The sequence below is a fragment of the Bufo bufo genome, chromosome 2 (genome assembly GCF_905171765.1).
Source record: "Bufo bufo chromosome 2, aBufBuf1.1, whole genome shotgun sequence".
NCBI lineage: Eukaryota > Metazoa > Chordata > Amphibia > Anura > Bufonidae > Bufo > Bufo bufo.
Window position 1 is genome coordinate 287,869,744 of NC_053390.1, and position 14,707 is coordinate 287,884,450.

Below are 14,707 nucleotides of genomic sequence, written 5' to 3' on the forward strand. Positions count from 1 at the left end.
CCCACATCCATCTGTACTAATAACCAGCACTGCAAGCCTCAGCAGAGAGCCCAGAAGCGCTTTCCTCAGCACAGTAGCACTGAGGCAAGGAAGGTGTTAAGCAGAAGGCAGGGGCGGAGCTTATTGGCAGCTGGTGGGGCAAGAGCAATTACTACACCAGGTTGGACTCTCATTAACAACACATCCTGCTTAGCTTCCAAATGCACATGCAGGTTAATCACCAGATTACTAGGGCATTATTCTTAGGAAACAACCTAATAACACACTGAGCCAATAGGGAAAGTCTCCCCCCTCCTGGGGAAGGGACACCTGCCGAAACTGAGGCATCAGGTGGAGGTAAGTGGGCCTCCATGGGGGATATTCACATGAAAAAACCTGAGGAGGAACGGGGGCCTTGGGGACTGAGAGAATACTCACCCGTCTGGCGTTTTCTGCCCCCCTGGCTCCAGCCAGATCACCACCTTCGGTGTGCGGCCCCTTGGTGAGGGACGCCACACCAGAAACAGAGGGGACTTGCGGTGGACGGCTGTGGTGATGTGAATGCTGGCGGGAGACAGAGGTTTTTACAGGAACCTCTGGTCCTCCTTTTCCTCTGGAGCACAGGAAGGAGCAGGGGGTTTGGGTCTCCCGTCTGCTGGGTGGGAACGCAGGCAGCTTGGAGACTGCCATCAGCCCAGCTAAAGGAAAGAATGAGAAAAATGTTAAAGAATGAAAATAAAAAAAAATTCAGCAGACCTACAAAGCAGGGAGGTCTGCCTCCTACAGGCACTAAGCTAAAACCGATTAGCTCAGTGTCTGCAGAAGGGATATAGCTGAGAGGAGGAGCTAACACTTTTTTTTGTTTAGTGTCGCCTCCTAGTGGCAACAGCTATACCCAAGGTCAAGACTGTGTCCCCCAATGATACGGATGAGTAGAAAAGATTTCACTGTATTAGTTTTCACACTAGCCGCAATAAGCAGAAACCTCCGGCAGCTACTTGTCAGGTTTGCTGTGTAGGTCTGACATGGTCAGCAGAGGATGGAGGAATATTCCACTTCCACCATCTCATATTGCAACCAAAACTGTTAAATTTCTTCTCTCTGGAGTAGTGTGGTATTACATGGTCCCATTTCAAAGTCTATTGTTTAACACTATATTTATGTGCAACTGCTTTCACGAAATGCCAAGCTCCCACATTACCTCAGCTGTCTGCCAAAAAATGGAGGGGCCCCAGATCTCTTTAAGGCCTCCTTCACACAGGCGTTGCGGGAAAATGCGCAATTTTTCCATGCGAGTGCAAAGCGTTTTAATGCGTTTTGCACACGCGTGAGAAAAATCAGCATGTTTGGTACCCAGACCCGAACTTCTTCACAGAAGTTCGGGTTTGGGATTGGAGTTGTGCAGATTTTATTATTTTCCCTTATAACATGGTTATAAGGGAAAATAATAGGATTCTAAATACAGAATGCTTAGTAAATTTTTTATTTTTTTGACCCCTCAATCCCTAATTTACTAACCATTCTGTATTAAGAATGCTATTATTTTCCCTTATAACCATGGAGAACACATTTTATAAATGGGGCCGCAGCGCAGTGAGTACAGGCAGGAGCACATATTGCTGCTCCTGCCTGTGTCCCCCTGGAGGTTTACTAACTCCTGGAATAGCGCATGGGCACCCTGTAATATGCCAGGATTAGCTGAGCGGAGCAGGCTCCTGCCTGCGCCTGCTTCACTAGGCTAAGAGTCCTGCATTTCAGCTTTTAGCTTAGCAAAGCTGGCAGAAGCCCGCGTCGCTCAGCTAATCCTGGCATAGTACATTAGGGACATGTTCACAAAAAAAAAAAAATGTAGTTACTCTTTAAATGTTTTTTTTGAATAGGTAACCAAAAGACTTCACAATCCGTAGAGTAATAAGAAACAATGTCTTTGAACAGACCTTCAATCTATATGTACGCAATTCATAGATATTAGGACCTTTACGAGGTGTTGGCTCATTCCAAAAACTGAACTCCAGAAGCAGTTGGTTTCGCCGCGACAGTAGCATGTGACTACGTTCTTCACGGAAAGCCAGGTATTCCTGCAGAGGAAGGTGGAATAAGCTGCATTAGCAGAACCGGTAAGCAGGAGCCATGTATTTTTCTTCATGGGAAACTATAGACAACAACATTGTGGTGGAAGAAAGGTAGAAGAAAAGAAAAGACTGGTTATAAAGTAAGCGTCAAATGAAGGCTACGGACCACAGATATAGTTTGTCTACTAGAGGATTGTGTTACATTGTCTTTGCTCATTACCTTGTTATTTTTCAACTTATTCATACAGTCCATGAGTGCAGGATATCCCCCAGAGAATCGCCAGAGATGAACTGAAATGAAAACCAGCATTTAACCAGCAACTGTGCAAATACCCTCCCAACAAGTCTGTACCCACCTGCTTGGTCTTGCTCCCCATACCACGTATTCCAATTGCCCACCAAATCACATGGGTAATCTGGGTCCTGGTGCAGTTTAGGCAGCACTTCCTCTCTATATACATATAGAAGAGACAAGTAACGTGTATTAGACAACAGTCACATAAATTAAAGGGGTTGTCTCATGAAAACCCCCTTTCAATAAGCCCCATCAGGTTATTGGTTTCATTTAAATAAACAAATATGGCAGAGTTAAGAAGAATAGCCACTGACTGAACAATTTATGTCATACATATGGCCACCATTTCAAAAGGGCATCTGTCAGCAGATTTGTACCTATGACACTGGCTGACCTGTTACATGTGCGCTGGCAGCTGAAGACACCTGTGTTGGTCCCATGGTCATATGTGCCCGCATTGCTGAGAAAAATGGTTTTAATATATTCAAATAAGCCTCTAGGAGCAACTGCCATGCCTTCTCTACTTTAATTGACAGGGCCAGGCAGTGAAAACATCATAACGCTTGGCCCTGTCAAAGTGTAGAGGCCGCGGCAGTTGCAGAGAGAGCAGTGCCTCTAGAGAGCAGTGCCCCCATTGCTCCAAGAGGCTCATTTGCATATATTAAAACTTCAATTTTCTCAGCATGAACAAGCAAACAACCCTTCCATGCCACGTACGCGGGTTGTAAAAAAAAAAAAAAAGGCATGGGCGGAGAATAGGGCAGGCCCATCTCATTTATCATCATTTTCTTTGTCAGTTTTTGGCATAGAAAACCATCTAAAGATTTACGGCTGTTAGGCGCTGAATGCGCCCAAGTTATGTAGAGGCTGGCACTTCTACATAACTTAGGCACATAAAGCTCCAGCGCAGGAGTATTAAGACTGGTGTCTAAAACGCTGGTCTTAATAAATGACCCCATAAGAGTATACAGTCCTACTTTTGACTTCGGCAGCACATAGCTCATACAGAGAGTCACATTTCGTGAGCTGGCTTGGTGGGTATATAACGTGTGCGATAGGCTGTCTGGATACTGATTGCGGTAATGGGTAAAAGGGGCGATTCATCAGAGTTGTGATGATTTTTGGCATTTCAGTCAAGGGTTGGCTGTATTTCTATGAACTGTTTATGTGCTGCTGTGGTGAAAGTGTATCGTGAGTAGACAAATTGGCAATTAGCGAAGTGGAAACTGTGGAGCACCACATGCCATTAATGTGAGAGATGACCATCACACAAAGGCAGGCAGACACGCTACAGCGGAGCAGCTCCCCGCCAAAATGAACCAGGGGGCCCACAACAGTTCAGCTAATCCTACTGTGTATGGGGCTCAGAAGCAGACAGATGGTCTCTGCACCTGTGCTAATGACAGAAAAGAAAAGGGTTCACACCTCCACTGATTGGCAAAGGGTTACACTTTCCAATGAGTCGCGTTTTCTGCTTCATCGAATGTAGACGTTGCTGTCAGGTGAGAAACATCAGAGAACAAACACCCTGCAACCATTGCTGGAAGAACACAAGTTGATGGTGGGAAATGCTTTTGTGGAATTCTCTGGTCCCTCTCAACCAATCTGGGTATGAATCTATCCTTGAAGGTCACATACACCCATACATGCGGACTATCTTACCTGGAGTGGATGGGATCTTCCAGCAAGAAATCCAACATGTCACATGGCTAGAAAGGTCCGACATTCATTGGAAGAGCATAATCTAGACTTCCAAATACTACCCAGGCGCACTAGTTCCCCAGACGTGAACCCAATTGAGCATCTGTGGAACCACCTTGATCGTTGTGTTCTCTATGGATCCTCCCCCATGCAGTCTCCATCAGCTGTGGTTTGCACTGCTCCAGATACCTGTGGCAACCTACCAGGACCCTACTGAGTCACTCAAAGACCTCTCTACTCTGGATATTAGCCACAGTATATAAATACTCTCTCTTTACAGGTCACAGAGGGTAACCTCTAAATAAGACATCTTTTGAACACACATTTCTTTGTTATCCACCATCTTGAGCTTATCAGGATCTGACCCGAGAGACGTGACTGTTTCTTTACGTTATATGCTTTAATAAAACTGGTGCTCTATCCATCTTTTATCACTGCTATTATTCAGTTAATCATTTATTCACTTAGCCATTCTTTAAGCCTATTTATTTGTGAATCCACAGTAAAACAGCACATACGAATTTTACATTAAAAAAGGTTTTCTCATGAAGACAGTTCCTATAGAGAATACAGAGAGAGAGTCTCCCTCTCTACTAATATACTACTAGTAGTATTCTGGCGTACTCCAGTCATCTTTGTATGACATCGATGGCCATTCATTGGCATGGTCACCATATAATACTATATTTCCCCTGCAATTGCCAAAGGAAATGCTTGGATGGCAGTTGCTTCTCCCAGTGAAATCAGCTGTTAACCAGGGGTGCCAGGAGTGGGGGACCCATGGCAATCAGGTGATTAACAAGATGTCCGCTTTCTATATCGGTTTCTCTCTGAAGATTTTTCATAAAAAATAAATATAAAATATATATATATATATATATATATATATATATATATATATATATATATATATATATATATATATATATATATATATATAATATTTTTTTTGTTTATGACGTGAGGACTGACAGAATGAAATGGTAAAAGGTACAATACCCCCAAAAATAGAGTAGAAATAATGTATTGTCAGTTTATAGCACGCGACAGGAAAACAATTTGCATAATTGTATCGTTTTCCGTAACATAAATACACAGAACTGTCTTTTCAATCACAGTGATCCAGCCCACTTACATAGATGATACTCACGTCAATTTGTTATAAGCATCCAGGCATTCTGGCTTCACGTTATGGACTGCAGTGAAAAAAAAATATAAGCTTCCATTAAAAGTAGTTTTGTTTTATAATATTAGATAGCAGAACAGGGGTCGACAGCTAGCTGCGAGGCATGGAGACAGGAACCATCGCATACTACGGCTAAGTGGTATCCACACATTAGTGTCACCTTGAGGCTATTTTCTACTGTGGTGCCCATGAAAGGTAATATCTGCAAAATAGTATATGCACTGACTGCACCGGGAAAATCCCGGTGGACCAAGCAAGTCATGCCCTCATGTGGCTGACCACATCTCTAGTATACAGAAATACACACACCACGCATCAGTGTCTCCAGAGACCAGTGCTGATCATCATCTTCTTGCAATTGTTGATCACATGGCCATTAGTTTGCATCAGTGTCTGCATCCATTTTCTGGCCAGGTATCTGTTTTTATGGCCGTTTTTAATGGCCATACACTATGGGGTTTTTAACATCCCAACCCCTATAGTGTTCTCACAATGTACATAATGCCCCCCATGGTGCTCCCAGGTCCCTGGACATAAAATGGTCCCCATAGTGCCCCCCAGTATGATTAATGGCCCCTTAGTGCTTCCCAAAAGGAATGCCCCTTCTTAGTGCTCCTAGATATCTAGTAGTCCAGCAGCTAGGATTCAGCCCTTCTCTCTGGGACAAACGGATCCGTTTTAATTTTACATTTTTACATGTCTGCGCATGGTGTTTTTAATGCCAGATCCGGCACTAATACATTTCAAATTAAATTAAGGCCGGCAACTGATCCAGAATTTTGGACGAAGAGAACACTGCAGCATGCTGCGGTATTTCCTCCGTCCAAAACGCTGTTCAGTGACTGAACTGAAGACATCCTGAACGGATTTCTCTCCATTCAGAATGCATGGGGAAGAAACTGATCAGTTCTTTTCCGGTATTGAGCCCCTATGACAAAACTCCGTGCTGGAAAAGAATAACGCTAGTGTTAAAGTACCCTTACCCTTGCTTGTGAAACAACTTTTTCCCTTTCTTGTCAATTTGGAGACGCCTACTAAATTAGGCAACTTTTAGATACTTTTTAAGGTCACTTTATGTTTCAAATCCACCCCTGCTCTCACTCAATTTCTTCTATATATGCTGATTTGTCACATTTTGCTGTAAATGTTTCAGATCATCCAACTACCGGTAAATTTTAAAGAGGACCTGTCACCACAAAATGCAGTGCAGTCTGCATACAGCATGTTATAGAGCAGGAGGAGCTGAGCAGATTGATATACAGTTTTATGGGAAAATATTCAGTAAAATGTGTCATTTATATATCTGCTATTTCTGACTTAAGTGTACACGGGGAGGCGTTATCAGTGATAGCATTCCCTGTGTGAGGGTGTATACATAGATAGCTGTCAGTCACTGATAGTTCTACATGGGGAGATGTTACAATCCTCTCAACTGGTGGTCTGTCTGGGCCGTCTGGAGGCTGTTCACCTTGCGTGCATGCCCTCATGTAGGTCAGAACAGCCAAGATGACAGCCAGTTCATCAGAACGACCACCCTGCTTCTCTTAGTCCAATGATGCGTCCCCTCTCAACGTCTGTCAACTGGGCAAAATGTCTTTGGGTTCGTCATAGAGCCATGTCTAGCAGTCAACTATCTGTGACCATGATGTACACTAATCAAAAGAAACCTCTGAGAGCCTTTTTATAGGGCATCAGGGGAAGCACTTTTATGCCCCCTTGTGGGAAGTCCCAGTGTCTAATCAGACCATACCTGTAATCATTTACATATCTGCCTGACAAGTTTTGCCAGCAATCCGAAATTTCTATATCTATATACACACACATACTATATATACAGTACAGACTAAAAGTTTGGACACACCTCATTCAAAGAGTTTTCTTTATTTTCATGACTATGAAGGAATCAAAACTATGAATTAACACATGTGGAATTATATACATAACAAACAAGTGTGAAACAACTAAAAATATGTCATATTCTAGGTTCTTCAAAGTAGCCACCTTTTGCTTTGATTACTTCTTTGCACACTCTTGGCATTCTCTTGATGAGCTTCAAGAGGTAGTCCCCTGAAATGGTTTTCACTTCACAGGTGTGCCCTGTCAGGTTTAATAAGTGGGATTTCTTGCCTTATAAATGGGGTTGGGACCATCAGTGGCGTTGAGGAGAAGTCAGGTGGATACACAGCTGATAGTCCTACTGAATAGACTGTTAGAATTTGTATTATGGCAAGAAAAAAGCAGCTAAGTAAAGAAAAACGAGTGGCCATCATTACTTTAAGAAATGAAGGTCAGTCAGCCGAAAAATTGGGAAAACTTTGAAAGTAAGGGCTATTTGACCATGAAGGAGAGTGATGGGGTGCTGCGCCAGATGACCTGGCCTCCACAGTCACCGGACCTGAACCCAATCGAGATGGTTTTGTCACGGCTGAGGATGGGGAAAACCCTCAGCCGTGCGATGCAAGGAGATGGTAGGTCGCTACTTGGCCAGGACCACAGAAATAGGGAGCAGGTCACCTCCTATCGCATCCCTAATCTGACCCAGACTCCTAGCTGAATGAGCCGACCTTGATGGTAGGAGGGCTCATGCTCCGGAACCTTGAAGTCCCTGCTAGCCCTCAGGGTGGCCCTAAACTAGGAGCAGGGTAAGACGACCTGTTCCTTCTGGATATGGAGGAACAGGAGTCTCACTGGCCAAGCTGCATGGAAGGGGGGGAACATATACAACTTATGGCAATGGCAGGTACATGCCACAAACACAACATTCACCTGCCACAGACACAAAGCCGGGAACCCATGTGCAAGTGCTGCTGTCCACAACAACACAAACGGACACAGCACACACGCCACACATCACACAGGAACCCAGGACCGTAAGCTGCAAAGAATAAAAACCAAATATCTTCATAACATCTTGTAACACAAACCTAAGACCACAAGGGTGGCCCTCACTGGCAGATGGGATATAAACCAGGAGGAAGACTCCAGCTAACCATGGCTGAAGTACCCCTCAGACATCTGCTCTCAACTGAGGCTTTATAGCCCATGTAGCCACACCCACACAGACACACCCAGTGCTCACATACTAGGAAGGGAATTAACCCTTCTCACACCAGGGAAAGGAAGACAGACACTTAAAGGGGACGTGCACACATACAAAAACCTTGTGCACAACAAACAAACACAAGGCACACCTAATAGACAGGTTGCCAGGTGCAACCGCATGCAATGACAGCGAGCAGCCTAGCAACCAGCTCCAGCTGCTCTACTGTCACAAACCTAATGTTGCCAGCGGCAACCACAGGTGAGGCAACATACTTCAGCCCTCACCTGTGATTGACAACAACTCCAGACCACAGGCAACCGCATGCAGTTCAGGAGTCACGGCCATACCATGGTCGTGACAGGTTTGGGGTGAGCTGGACCGCAGAGTGAAGGCAAAAGGGCCAACAAGTGCTAAGCATCTCTGGGAACTCCTTCAAGACTGTTGGAAGACCATTTCAGGGGACTGCCTCTTGAAGCTCATCAAGAGAATGCCAAGAGTGTGCAAAGCAGTAATCAAAGCAAAAGGTGGCTACTTTGAAGAACCTAGAATATGACATATTTTCAGTTGTTTCACACTTGTTTGTTATGTATATAATTCCACATGTGTTAATTCATAGTTTTGATGCCTTCATAGTCATGAAAATAAAGAAAACTCTTTGAATGAGAAGGTGTGTCCAAACTTTTGGTCTGTACTGTTTGTCTGACTTGGGTTTGTCTGACTTGGACAACCCTAAAAAAAAAACAAAAAATAAAAAAACACCACCTCTTGAAATAACAGGTCCACTTAGACACGTTGATCAAGCATCACGCTGCACACAGAAATCAATGTGTGTCCGCTGTACACTACTTCATTCTCTACAGCAGACAACTCGCAGAAACTGCTCGCTTACATTGAATTTTGTACAGGCCACTGGTCTCCTTCTTAGACAGCAAAGTTGAATGTGCATCTTTGCGTGGATGCACCTTCCTTACAAAAAGGGACTGAAGCCAGCTGCTCTCTTTAGAGTCAGACGAATACCTAGTAGGAAAAGAATGGAAAGTTAGGATATGCTGTTAAGTGTCTACTGAACAAAAAGCAGCAACAACAGGACCATAAGTTGCTTAAAGGGATTCTATCATGAGATTTGAGCCCTATAAGCTAAACATATGGCCAGGTCCGTACTAATAACATGAATCTTAAACTGCCCTTATTAAACCTGCTTGTGGCTCTATTAGCCCAAAAAACTGGTTTTTATAAGCTGTCACTCACCTACCTAAGGTGCCCAAGGGGTTTTACGTTAACCCAGGGTGCCCGCCCGCACCCCTCGCCGTCTGGTGCCCAGCGCCGCCTTCCTCACCTCAGCCCCGCAATCCTCCCGTCCCTCTGCTAGATCCGGCGCCTGCACACTAGGCTCGGCCTGATGCGCCGCGGACTCCTAGCAGCGGCTTCGTTGAGCGAAGTGCGCATGCGCATCAGGCCGGCGCATGCGCACTTCGCTCAACGAAGCTGCTGCCAGGAGTCCGCGGCGCATTAGGCTGAGCCTAGTGCGCAGGCGCCGGATCTAGCAGAGGGACGGGAGGATTGCGAAGGCGGCGCTGGGCACCAGACGGCGAGGGGTGCGGGCGGGCACCCTGGGTTAACGTAAAACCCCTTGGGCACCTTAGGTAGGAGAGTGACAGCTTATAAAAACCAGTTTTTTGGGCTAATAGAGCCACAAGCAGGTTTAATAAGGGCAGTTTAGGATTCATGTTATTAGTACGGACCTGGCCATATGCTTAGCTTATAGGGCTCAAATCTCATGATAGAATCCCTTTAAAGTGAATGGGACGGAGGAGCTGCAATGTCAACGGCGAGTGCTGCGTTCTCTTCAAGCCAGCAGTAGGACCCCCGCCAATCTGATATTGCTGACTTATCCTGACCAAAAAATAAATAAATCAGACAACCCCTTTAATAGTGACTCCAAATGTGGATTTTCACTTTAACAACTACTCTTATATTTGTTGGCAACCAGTACCTTGGTAATATACAGTTTAATGCTAAAGGGGTGATTAAGAAAGAGTTGTGACACCGCCGCATACAACGCCTTTCACTTTTACAGTCCAAAAGTCATCCTATCATTTTTATTTGAAAGTTAATGGATAACAAAGTACAGTCTGGTGGTTTTTACAGCAGATCACTGACAGGATACAGAGATAAGCCACTTTACGGTCAGTATTTTACATCAGTATTTGTAGGCCAAAACCAGGATGGGAACCTACAGAGAAAAAGTAATGGATTCTAGGTTCTGGACCCACTGCTGGCTTTGGCTTACAGATGCTGACTGTGTGAAAGTAGCTGAATAATAAGAAGTGAACAGTAAGTACCGCCATATGGCATGGTATTGAGTTGTGTGCAGGGACGGACTGGGAACTTAGTGACCCTGGAAAATAAAAACAAAAAACTGAAAGTAGCCCTATTTTGTAGTGGGACCCAAACTGACAGAAGGCAGGGTCAACACAAGTAGGCGGGGCCAGCATTACCATATTGTGACCCACTATACCACCCCAGCAGAGCCAAATACTGCAGTCTATCAAAGAATACCGCCCCAGCGGCACAAAATACCTCCCAGTTCTGTGCTCCTACTCCAGTTGCATCAGGATGGAAATACTATTGAATTTAGGAGTCATGAGGGGAGCATCAGATCATTACTTACCATGGCTTTCAGCCCACCAGGAGTTTTCCCTGTAGGTCCTATGGCCAGTCTGCCCTTGTGTGACATGCATAGCTATCCTAAGGATAGACCACGAAGCTTAAAACTTACAATATTAGGCTATGTTGACATATTAGGCTATTGAAGGCCCTGTCCCAAATTCCATAAAAAATCTAGGACAAAACAGTGCACCATGCTCTATTGGTGCATTGGTCCATTGGGTGGGGATGGGTCATTAAAAGGGTTATCCCACAGTTAAAATGGTTTTGTCACTTTAGCAAATAGCATTCGTCATGTAGACAAAGTTAATACAAGGCACTTAATATATTGTTATTATCCATATTGCTTCCTTTGCTGGCAGGATTCATTTTTCCATAACATTATACTGTGCTCGTATCCAGGAGTTACGACCACCCTGCAATCCAGCAGCAGTAGTCATACTTGCACACTATAGGAAAAAGCGCCGGCCTATGCACTGCCATGGTATCGGCCACAAGAAAGGCTGACACCTTTTCCTATAGTGTGCAAGAACGACCACCACTGCTGGATTGCAAGGTAATCCCTGCATACAAGCAGCATATAATATGAGGGAAAAATTAATCCAGCCAGCAAAGGAAGCAATATGAACAATCACAATACATTAGTAAGTGCCTTGTATTAACTTTCCATACATGAGAAATATAATTTGCTGAAGTGAAAAAACCCCTTTAATGTAAAAAATTTAAATCCAATATCATATAGTCCATGACAATCTCTTTCTAACAAAGTTAGAACCAGCCCTGTACCTCACATGGATCCAGAGATCTCCCCATGTATTGCTCTGCAGCTATGGGGTGTGTCCTTACTCATAGGGCGTGCCCTGTCTGCTACAGCTGGTGTCAGATGAAGGATGGAACAGAGCATGTGCTTCCAATTCAGTGAGCAGAAAAGAGAAATTAGAAAGAGCAAACAGCAGGTGGCGCTATAAAGATTTTATTGAATAACTCAGTGGCTATACGAAATTTTAAATTACATGCAAGAACAAAAGTGTTCAGATCCAAGTGTTGGTTTGAAAACTGTAGACTTCTTCTGGGACAACCCCTTCAGGACCCTGCCATTTGCAATCTGGCATGTGTCACTTGAGAGTGTTTTCTCGTCACATATTGTACTTCAGTGGTAAAGTTGAGTCAAAATATTTCATTTTTATTTATAAAAAATAAAAAAAATTACCAAACATTTGGAAAAATTACCAATTTTCCAAATTTATATTTCTCTGCTTTTAAAACAGATAGTGATACCTCATAAAATAGTTATTACTTTACATTTCCCATATGTCTAATTCATGTTTGGATCATTTTGGAAATTACATTTTAATTTTTTTGGGACGTTAGAAGGGAGAAGTAAATCTTAAACTATTTCAGAAAATTTCCAAAACCCACTTTTTAAGGACCAATTTAGGTTTGAAGTCCCTTTGTGGGACTTACATAATAGAAACCACCCATAAATGGCCCGATGATTTTACAAACTTTGTTAACCCTTTAGGTGTTCCACAAGAATTAAAGGAAAATGTAGATGAAATTTTAGAATTTCACTTTTTTTTTTTTTATCCATTTTTTTCCGCAAAAAAAAAAAAAGCAAGGGTTAACAGCCAAACAAAACTCTATATTTATTAGGCCTCATGCACACGACCGTTTTTTTTTGCGGTCCGCAAAACGGATTTCCGTTGTTTCGGGACCGTTTTTTCTTCCGTGGGTCTTCCTTGATTTTTGGAGGATCCACGGAGATGAAAAGTGAAAAAAAAAAAACAGTCAAGTTTTCATTGAAAATGATAGGAAAAACGGACACGGATCACGGACGCAGATGACTATCTTGTGTGCATCCGTGATTTTTCACGGACCCATTGACTTGAATGTGTCCGTGAACCGTTGTCCATGAAAAAAAATAGGACAGGTCATATTTTTTTCACGGACTGGAAATACGGATCACGGACGCGGAAGCCAAACGGTGCATTTTCCGATTTTTCCATGGACCTATTGAATGTCAATGGGTCCGCAAAAAAAAAAAAAAGAAAACGGAACAACGGCCGCGGATGCACACAACGGTCGTGTGCATGAGGCCTTACCCCGATTCTGTAGTTTACAGATCGTAAACTGCTGTACGGGCACACGGCAGGGCGCAGAAGGAAATGAGCGCCATGTGGTTTTTGGAGGGCAGATTTCACTGGGATAATTTTAAGATGCCATGTCACATTTGAAGACCCCCTGATGCACCCCTAGAGTAGAAACTCCAAAAAAAAGTGACCCCATTTTGGAAACTATGGGATAAGGTGGCAGTTTTGTTGGTACTATTTTAGGGTACATATGATGTTTGGTTGTTCTATATTACACTTTTTATGAGGTAAGGTAACGAAAAATAGCTCTTTTGGCACAGTTTTTATTTTGAGTTTTTTTACAGTGTTCATCTGACAGGTTAGATTATGTGCTATTTTTTATAGAGCAGGTTGTTACAGATGCGACAATACCAAATATGAAAATTTTTGGGTTGTTTGTTTCAGTTTTACATAATACAGCATTTTTGAAAAAAAAAAAGATTTTTAGTGTCTCCATATTCTGAAAGCCATATTTTATTTTTATTTTTTTGGGAGATTGTCTTAAGTAGGGTCTCATTTTTTGCGGGATGAGATGACTGTTAGATTGGTATGATTTTGGGGTGCGTATGACTTTTTGATCGCTTGGTATTTTTGTGATGTGAGGTGGCAAAAATTGGCTTTTTTGACACCTTTTTTAAATTATTCTTTTTTTACGGTGTTCACCTGAGGGTTTAGGTCTTTTGATATTTTAATAGACCTGGTTGCTATGGACATAGCGATACCTAATGTGTATACTTTTTTATTTTAATTTTTTCACTTTTAACAATAAAAGCATTTTTGAAATAAAAAACAAAAACAAAACAATTTATTGTTTCCGTATTCTGAGAGCCACAGTTTTCTTTATTTTTTGCCTGATTGTTTTATGTAGGGTAGGGGCTCATTTTTTGCAGGATGAGGTGACTGTTTGATTTGTACTATTTTGGGGGGCATACACCTTTTTGATTACTTGGTGTTGCACTTTTTTGAGATGTAAGGTGACAAAAAAAAAAAAATTATTGTTTTAGCAGTTTTTATTTAATTTTTTCTACGGCGTTGAGAAAAATTGGATTATGGTGGATTATGTGATATTTTTATATAGCCGGTTACGGATGCGGCAATTCCCAATATGTCTGGTTCTTTTTTTTTCTATAATTTTATGTACTTTATTTTGGGGAAATTTTCTTTTCTTTTCTTTTTTTTGTCCCACTATGGGACTCCAAAATCTGGGGTCTGATCCCCTTTGCAATGTATTACAATACAGGATGTATTGTAATACATTGCATGTCAGTTTGTATGCTGGATCTCACAGGCTTCCCTAGAAGGCAAGCCCCGATGCCTATGGAAGGCATAGGGCTTGCCTTCTCTGCCATCGGGTCCCCGCCACTGCAGCGCGGGGACCCGATGGAGATGCGGAGGGCACCCGTACCCTCCGCATGCCGCGGTCTGCTTTGACCGCGGCATACAAGGGGTTAATATGCCGGCACACCGCGCGCCATCTCCTCGTACAGCTCATCGGCGGGTGTGCCGGGTGTCGGATCCCCATCGATCTGATATCGATGGCCTATCCGGAGGATAGGTCGTCAATACTAAAAGCCCGGATAACCACTTTAATTTACCACCCAATTCCATAGGGTAGCTTCAGGACATACACAAAGT

The 14,707-nt window shown here is 43.2% G+C and overlaps 1 protein-coding gene across 1 annotated transcript in view; it reads right to left on the reverse strand.

Moving 5' to 3' along the window:
- The window catches only part of NIPSNAP1 (nipsnap homolog 1), a 61,844-nt gene that overhangs the window by 30,739 nt on the left and 16,398 nt on the right, over nucleotides 1-14,707 (reverse strand). Inside the window, exons 2-6 of the mRNA XM_040416682.1 lie at nucleotides 9,166-9,293; nucleotides 5,198-5,243; nucleotides 2,408-2,502; nucleotides 2,272-2,342; nucleotides 1,917-2,057 (exon numbers count right to left, since the gene is read on the reverse strand). Coding sequence (XP_040272616.1) covers nucleotides 1,917-2,057; nucleotides 2,272-2,342; nucleotides 2,408-2,502; nucleotides 5,198-5,243; nucleotides 9,166-9,293 — 481 coding nt within the window. The remainder of the gene's footprint in view (nucleotides 1-1,916; nucleotides 2,058-2,271; nucleotides 2,343-2,407; nucleotides 2,503-5,197; nucleotides 5,244-9,165; nucleotides 9,294-14,707) is intronic.